At 38.3% G+C, this 8,695-nt stretch overlaps 1 protein-coding gene across 2 annotated transcripts in view; it reads right to left on the bottom strand.

Moving 5' to 3' along the window:
- Positions 1 to 619: 619 nt before the first annotated feature.
- LOC141812249 (uncharacterized) overlaps positions 620 to 8,695 on the bottom strand; it is a 32,051-nt gene continuing 23,975 nt past the window's right edge. The window contains exons 1-3 of one of the 2 annotated variants that reach the window (XM_074700305.1): positions 3,761 to 3,854; positions 1,112 to 2,116; positions 620 to 965 (exon numbers count right to left, since the gene is read on the bottom strand). In XM_074700305.1, coding sequence (XP_074556406.1) covers positions 953 to 965; positions 1,112 to 2,106 — 1,008 coding nt within the window. In that variant the 5' untranslated portion in view covers positions 2,107 to 2,116; positions 3,761 to 3,854 and the 3' untranslated portion in view covers positions 620 to 952. Of the gene's footprint in view, positions 966 to 1,111; positions 2,117 to 3,760; positions 3,855 to 8,695 lie in introns of those variants that run through there. The other variant, XM_074700306.1, reaches the window with a different exon arrangement.

Genomic DNA, 8,695 nt, shown 5'->3' with positions numbered 1-8,695 from the left:
GGGTGAAGTTGTCGCCGTAGGTTCGGTCTCGTCTAGGAGGTAGATTAGATTAAATTAAATGTAAGAGTTGAATGATTGACTGATTTCATGAACAGGTAGTCAACACATATCGTGTTATCGCTGCATTTACCGTGTCTAAAATCATATACTTGCATTTGTAAATACACGTCTAGGGTAGCACGCAGATCATACGCATATAATACCCGATACACATTTGTAATGGATAAATCCATCCTTCTTACTCACTTGCACATGAATTAATGTATTAAAAAAACAAATTATACATATGCTTGTATAATCATTTTGAAAAGGGATGTGAAATGATATTAAATTAGCGAATGAGTTTCAAAAAAAAAAAACTAAAACATTAGCTGGTTAAGTAACTAAATGACTTCTGTTTTTTTTACTAATGGTCTGTCACATGAGAATTAACGTAGAAAGAATTTATCTTCAAAAGTTGATATGAACTCTACAAAAGTTATAGCCTTTCTGACCACCCTTAATAGTCAGTCAGTCAGTCAGTCAGTCAATCATGTATATATAGATATATAGATAGATCTTTCTTTCCCTTCAAACCATCAATCAAAGCGCTTCTACTGCTGTTTCACACCAATCCAAATACAAGAACTATTTTTTATAATATAATGCAGACAGTGATATATCAAAGTGCATAAGATGGTACCACAATACGAGAGGCAAAGTCAAAGTCAAATCCACAAGAGTCCGTAATCCAAAATGAATGAGTTGCAGAGCATATGGTGGTGACATCAATTTTGGTTGCCTGTAACACTCAGGCCTTCCAGCATACAGAAAGGGAAATAGAGATTCTCTGATTTAGTTTCAATAAACTAGATACTAAGTAGCTGCCTGCTGAGAAACTACGGGAGAATGAAATTCTCTAGTTTAGTTTCTGCTGCTTGAGGCAGTTTAATCCAACAAAGTGGGCTCTTCTTCACCTGTCCGCCCTGAAACACAAATGTTTAAAGATACAAGTAGTAATCTTTTATAATTAAAACAAGGACATAAAACAGGTAATGAATAATCAGGTATCATAGATGAGTTTGTAAAACTCGTGTAAATCGTTCTTTTCAAATTCTAGCCAGAAACTGACCTTCCATGGCTCCTCCGCCTCCGCCTATGCCTCCTCTCAGATCTTTGTGTATCTGTACGGTGCGTTTGAGTTACAACTGGAGCCATATAATTATCCTCATCCAGGGTAACAACATCAGCATCCTCACTGTTTGGAGGATCCCCTATCGCCTCTATCTCCTCATTGTCTTGGTAAAGACTCATGAGACGTGCACTTTCTCTCAAGAAAAGGTACAGGATGCTCCCACTAATGCCATGGTTATCCGAGTCAAAATCTCCATGCCTATCACCAACCTCATCATCAGTATTTGTCTCACTGTTGCCCGTCTCAATCACATAATCCCCGACTACCACTGACCTTGGCATTGATGACCTGATTGTACTAATCACATCTTGTCGCTCCCTTTCATGCTCAAGCATCCTCCACTTCTGTTCAAGCACAGGATCCACCTCATGTGGATTTGAAGATGCATGCTCAGATCTAACATGCTTACTTAGCTCCTTGTAAGTCCCCACAAATGAGCAATCCTCTTGCGCGCAGCTTCTCTTTTTGCTGTTGAGATACTCTCGAGCAGAATTTACCACAGTCCAGCCCTTTACCTGCCCTCGGCACAAAGGGCATGCAAGCTCCATTTTCTTTGACTTCTCATATGGTATCAAGTGAGAGTTGTGTGATCTGAGGGCTGCATTTTCTGCACCTTGATCATGAGTTGTCATTTTTGTATATGCATTCTTGAATTGATCAAGGCAATTTGAGTGACGATAGCTAGTCCCACACATGTAGGGCCGGCAGCCCTTGTCATGCGAAGAGCAAAGAAGTAAAACAGCATTATGTGGATACTCCATGCACACTGAGCAAGTGGCATCTTCCCAGTCCCTCTTCTCCGAGGTCACAGATGTCTTTTTTGAGTCAACTTCTTTCTCAGACACCTTCCAGTCAAATGAGGGAATTGGATATGGGGCCAACCTGAGTCTACGAGATGAACGTCGGTGAAGTGCCCTAGGATGTCTCACCATTTTTGACAGACTGAGAAAATAATAATTCCAAACTCAAAAAGCGCAAGATGACGACATGAAAATCTCTAAAATAACAAAAAAATTAGTAGAAACTAAAACATTAAGAAAGTCACGTTCAAATAATACAGAAGATCAGATAAATTTTGAAATTTGATTATTTATTTAAAAACCGTGTTAGGAACAGACGTAGTAACTGAGGATTTAAGAAAGTCATGGACTCCATAATATAAGTTTGCCGGCATCAGCTTTAAACTGAAATTGTTTCCTACTGTAATTAAGAAAGCATCTATAGTTAACAATTAACATTGTACATGATTAGCAACTCAAGAATAACAAGACAATGAATAGAAAATTGCTAGCTAAAAATAGATTGCACTTGCCACAGAATGGATAACAAAGTGCTAATATATCTAAGGTCGTGACACTACCATTATCCAAAACATAAAATGCTATGGAGAAATTTTTAGACTACCAATATACAAAACATGTATGCTTATGGAGAAACTTTCAAAAATTTATTTGCTAATGCGGTAATATTCATTAAAATCCATAGTTATCATCACACTGCTCATTGTTTTTCTGAACCAATTCTCCCATTATTTTTATCCTTGATTTAGAGAGTTTATCAGCCCTCAATGTTTTTACACCTAAATCACAAGTTAAACCTGATTAATGTATTTCTTTTACTCTAGACCATCAAAGGCTTCTCTTTGTATATCCATTATATCATTCTCAGTTAATTTGTTGATTTTTTTTATATTTCCTTTGGCTTGAATATAACAAAGTCACATATCTTGTTGACATTTAACCAATCTCTAAAGATATGAAGGTAGATCAATCTAATAAGTTAAATTTACTGAATCAATTGATGATTAAAGCAAATATATAACTACATTACACAGAGACAAAAAAAAATACAGTTAAGTACTACAGTGGCATTGACAACTTTTAAAAAAAATTTAAAAAATTGTCTTTAACTAGTTGACTGCTTCAATTATCTATACCCTAATGCTACAGTTGTATTTTCTAGTTCTATCAACTTGTTTAAGTTCACGAAGGCATCCCTCCATTCACAAAGCCATGTGTTCTCTCTCAATCTCTATCTTATAGTCTTAAGCTCCTCTTGTTTCTTGCTGTCTCTTTCCTCATCACATTATTTGGTTTTGCTTTGTGGAATCCTGGACAATGAAGAACTACCCATCAGCAATGTCTCCCCACTGCAATTCGCTAGAGATGGAAGAATCATGTGTCTAAAACAACTTTAGTTAATGGTTACCCCAGTGTTGCCAAATGCAACAAGGTAGAACATGAAAACCAACAAGCTTCCAAGCATTTATGAACCAGAAAGTCACAAAGTTTGGCAAACAGACAGTGAGAGTTCACTGCAGCCTTCATTGAACATGACATCTACAAGCATAATGATGTGGAGAAAATCTCTCTTATTCTTGTGATTCCAATGGAAAAAATGATGATTACATCTACAACCATTGAAAATTTTCAATGTATCCGCTAAGGCCCCCACTAAATTATTTCCAGTTCAGATGGACATGAGAATCTTACATGCATAAGCATATTCCAACCTTGTGAAACACAATGAAAAACAAATGATTGAAGTGCCAATATCACTAAAAGGTGGTGTTATAATCTTCCTCACCTTGATTAATCAAAGGAGAGTTTGCCTGCCAATCTTGACCAAAGTGATATAATCATGTCGTGGAACAAACCAAGTGCCTGCCATTCAACACTATGGCATAACTAAACTATGTCTAAATAATAAGGTTGGTGATGCAAATCCTGATAGACCAGTTAAAAATCAAAACATCCAATAAAATGAAGTGAACATTAGTCTAGTGACACGTGCTGAATTTTTTAAATACTAGCACTGTGCGACACTTAAACGCTCTTCCTTGTTTGACGCTAAATAAGCCTAACTCTAACAAGCAAAGAACTTAGAAAAGCTTGAGAGGGAAAGCTATTATTTAATGTTTTATAATACTTGGATGATCTATAAATGAAGTGGGCTAGCCTATTTATATATTTTCAATCTAGGAATGAATGGCTAAGACCTAAGGAATCTTATGGTTGAGATTAAGTCTCCAAAACATTCTTGAAGGTATTTCTAATGAAAGAATTCTAGAAACTCTCCTATTGCACTTATCTAGAGTATTCTACAAGATTAGAGAATAATCTTGAGGTATTTTAGAAAATTCCAAAATGATGGAGATGCAACTTGGATTGCTCCAAAATCTCCTAGAGATCATGGACCGTGATATCCTCCCACACCTATGCTCACAAAGTCCTCATTGCCCTTATGGAATAGCTCAATTTGGTCCTTGATTTGTCAAAGTCCCTTGGCCAGTAATCAACTAACTTCGCTATCTAGCAATCCTCTCCATGTTCCAAGAAATTGACACAAGGTCTTCGACTTTGAACTCAACCAGAATCTGCATCGTCTTGTCTGCCCACTTCTTCATGTGTATTTCTGCCTTGTGCAAATATGACTTTCCGATGTCTGTTTGTTCTTGCCATCCCTTGGCAAATTTAAAAGCGGTTCAGCTTGCTCCAATGTATCCGACAACAATGTCTTGCAGTGTTGTGGGTTGGTGACCTAAGAGAAGCTCAAATAAGCACTTGCTTGTTGACTCATTTACTTGCAAGTTGAAAGAGAATTGGGCAACATCAAGAAGTTTCGTCCAATCTAATTAGTTGGCGCTTACGAAGTGTCAAAGGTATGCCTCGAGCAAGGCATTTAGTCGTTCAGTTTGTCCATATGTCTGGGGGTGCATGCATATAGAGAAACTCAATTACGACCCAAGGAGCTTGAATAACTCCGTCCAAATTTTGTCTATAAAATGAGAGTCTCAATCACTTAGATGTTGCTTGGCATGCCCCAATATTTGATTGTGTTTGAGGAATAACCTGACAGCTTGCTTGGCAATGCAATTTTTTATCGCCAAAATCAAAGTTGCATACTTTAGAAATTTGTCCACAATGACAATAATACTCCCGTACCCATCTGATAGAGGAAGCCCAATGATGAAGTCCATCAAGATGCTTTGCCAACACTGATAAAGAATGGGCAATGGTTGGAGAAGACCCTTTGGTGCGTGCACTTCTCCTTTGTTCTTGTTGGTACACAAACAAAAAACTCCATGTCCTCCCATAGATGTGGCCTACAGTAGTTTTTCCAAGAGGGCAAGCGTGTACCACACCCTTGGATGCCGGCCCATAGGGCACATATATGCAACTGCCTTTGGCATATAGCAGTTCATCTTCCATCCAAAATCTCCTTGTCCTCCCATCATTGTAGGTTAGGATGGTTTTAGCTTGAGGGTCATGAGTCATTCCCTCCTTGATGCGAACCACTAGAGTTTCTTGAACATTGTGAGGTGGCAACAAGTTCAGCCTTCCTACTTAGTGCATCTGTCATAAAGCTAACTTGTCCTGGCTTGTATTGGAGGTCATAATCAAATTCGGCTAGGACATCCTGTCACCTTGCTTGTTTGGGTGATAACTTCTAAATTTAAAAATAGTTCATGACTACATTGTCTATCATGATCACGAATTTTGGCCGAAGTAAATAATGCCTCCAAAGCCACAAATAAGAATTTTGGTCGAAATAAATAATGCCTCCAAAGTTGTAAACAAAATAATGAATTACGATTATCATCGCCTTCTCTTGGACTTTGTATCGTCTCTCAAGTGTCAAATGCCTCCAAAGCCGCAAACAAGAATTTTGGCCGAAGTAAATAATGCCTCCAAAGCTGCAAACAAAATAATGAATTACGATTATCATCACCTTCTCTTGGACATTGTATCATCTCTCGGTGTCATCTAGCTTTTGCTTCTCAAAAGCTATAAGATGTCCCTTCCGAAGTACTCCACCATTGGCATAGTTCGAGGCAACGATGTGCACTTCAAATGGCTTGGCATAATCTGGTAGTGCAACACTAAGTTCCTTTCAAGTTTTCAAAGGTTTGATTGCACCAATCATCCCAGTCCCAATCTCGACCCTTCTTTAATAAATCCGTCAAAGGAATAGCAATATGAGAATATTCTTTGACGGAGTGCATATAGAAGTTAGCTAGCCCCCAGAAAGACTGCAACTCGGTGATTTTTGTAGGCACCTCCAATTGTTGGATGGCTCGCTTGCTTTCATCCATGCAGATGTAACCTTGCCCAATAATATGCCCCAAAATGGATACCTCTAGTTGTACGAATGCACACTTTTCCTTCATATATAGTGCATTGGCTCGAAGCACCTCAAGGAGAGTGAGATGATAGACATGTTCTTCAAGCATATGACTATATATAACAATATCATCAAGGTATACAACCATAAACTTGTCCAAGAAGGGTTGGAGTACCTTGTCCATAAGTGTGTAGAAAGTTACAATGACATTGGAGGCCGAAGGACATCACCAAGAACTTGAAAGAACCATAGCAAGTAGTACATATTGTCTTAGGAATCTCCTCCTCAACTATCCGCACTTACCGATATTCCAACCTGAAGTCGTGTTTAGAGAAGTACCTTGTGATGCCAAGTTGATCGAACAAGTCTCCAATGAGTGGGATAGACGTGTTCTTGATTGTTACTTTGTTGAGAGTCGAATAGTTTATGCACATCCAAAGTGATCCATCCACCGGTGTTTTATAGGGTGCCTTGGATGATCGGATAAAATCCACATATAGCAACTCTTTTGATTGACTTCACAGTTCTTAAGTTTTGGGGGTGACTTTCGATACAGAGCTCAGGCTGGTGGCTTAACTCTTGGAATGAAATCAATGGCATGAATTACAAGGACGATAATAACTTCGTAGTAGGGCCAACCTCCTGTTTAATTGGCACTAAGCTAATGTTCTAGGTTGAGGATGCATAAGGAGTTTGATAATGGCACAATCATGGAAAATATTTGGTCGAAGAAGAAAACTCTAATAACCATTTCATAATTGTCCATAATAATTGAGATGGTCTCCTTACCTTGTCATGTCACAATTTCTAGCAATCAATGCCAATGATTACTTCGAAATCAAGAATCCCCTCTTTGTGTAGTCTAAGGCTCAACTTATTTGTTACATCATTGGTAAGGACTATCTCAAATAGAGATATGCATTCGATTAAAACCAAACCGACTGAACCGAATTTGTTAAAACCAAACTAATCAATTTTTTTCGACCAACCAAACCGATCAATTCTTACTATTAAAATTGAACAAACCGAATCGATAAAAAAATCCATTAATTTGATCGGTAACTTAATTAACTGTTTGTAAAAAATATTAAGATTTTTTAATAAAAGCTTAATTGATTTAATAAAAAATTAAATAAATTATATTTTTAATTTAATAAAAAAAATCGATTAAATCGATTTTCAAAATTCAAAACCGAAATCGAACTGATTAATCAAAATAATCAATATTTAAAAAAAAATAAATTTCTGAACAAATTGAACTAAATTTATGAATTAGTTCGGTTCGGTCAGTTATTTCGGTTGAATTGAAATTTTGCTCACCCCTAATCCCAAACACACTAATGTTAAGGCATTGAGTTTGTGCCCTACTACTTCAACTTCCATGAACATGTTTCCTTTGGGTTGGCCAAATAATTTGGATTTGGCACTCAATCGGCGAGAGCCCTCAATTGTGATGTCTCATTCCCATGCTCCTCTTCTTCTTGAATGATGATTGAAAGTTAGATCATTTTGGGCACTCCCTTGCCCAATGTGGTCCTTTGTGTAGGAATGCTTTATTTATCACCCTTCTTTTCGAATGGCTTGCCCTTGAAGTGTGACTTTTTGAAGGTATATGTTTATTCCTCCTTTGCCTCCCTTACTTTTAGACTAGTCGTTGAATTTTGAGGAGTCGACTTTCTTGAACTCGATGAGTCAGTGGTAACAATGACTTGAGAAAGAGTTTGCACTCCCCTTCGTTGCAACTCCATTTTAGCTCAATACCTTCAAGCCATCTATGAAGGTGAAAAAGGCATCTGTGTCACTCATTTCGAGCACTTCAAACAGTAGCCCTTGGAACTCTCGGCGGTACTCCTATACTTCTCCCTTGTAATTGAGGCGACATAACTTTGCCCATACCTCGTCCTCGATATCTTCCGGATAGAGCTATTGCTTGAGCTTGGCCATAGTCCCTCCAAGTATTGATGTTGGTGTCCCCATGCCTTACATCATCGCACCTTCGCCTTCACCGTGCCATTGCAATGTCACTTAGACATAGTGTTGTAGTGCATACCTTAGTGAGGTTGTCAACCATGTGCTTGAAGTATTGCTTTATGCCCTATGGAAGTTATCGATGTCTTTGGCGACTCGCTTCTCGCACAAACCATCTGCTTTGACATGCCCACCCTCACCAATGTTTGGGCAATGATCCCTCCTTGTCCCATGTTAGCCCAACATACTGCAAGGTCACCTTTGAGCTCGCTCACTTCAGCCCGTGATACTTCGATTATGGATTCTAAAGCATCATCCCTCTTCTACAATATCACTAAGAGCCCCTTGTAGGTCCCCATGCAATTCCTCCTCCGAAATTGCCTCGGGATAAAGTTGCTTCTCTTCAAAGTTGCCAAAGGCCAACTCCAA

Source organism: Curcuma longa, chromosome 18 (genome assembly GCF_044706935.1).
Source record: "Curcuma longa cultivar G26 ecotype Majalengka, Jawa Barat chromosome 18, ITB_CL_G26_1.1, whole genome shotgun sequence".
NCBI lineage: Eukaryota > Viridiplantae > Streptophyta > Magnoliopsida > Zingiberales > Zingiberaceae > Curcuma > Curcuma longa.
Note: the sequence above shows the minus strand (reverse complement) of the source record. Positions and strands in the feature narration are given on the sequence as shown.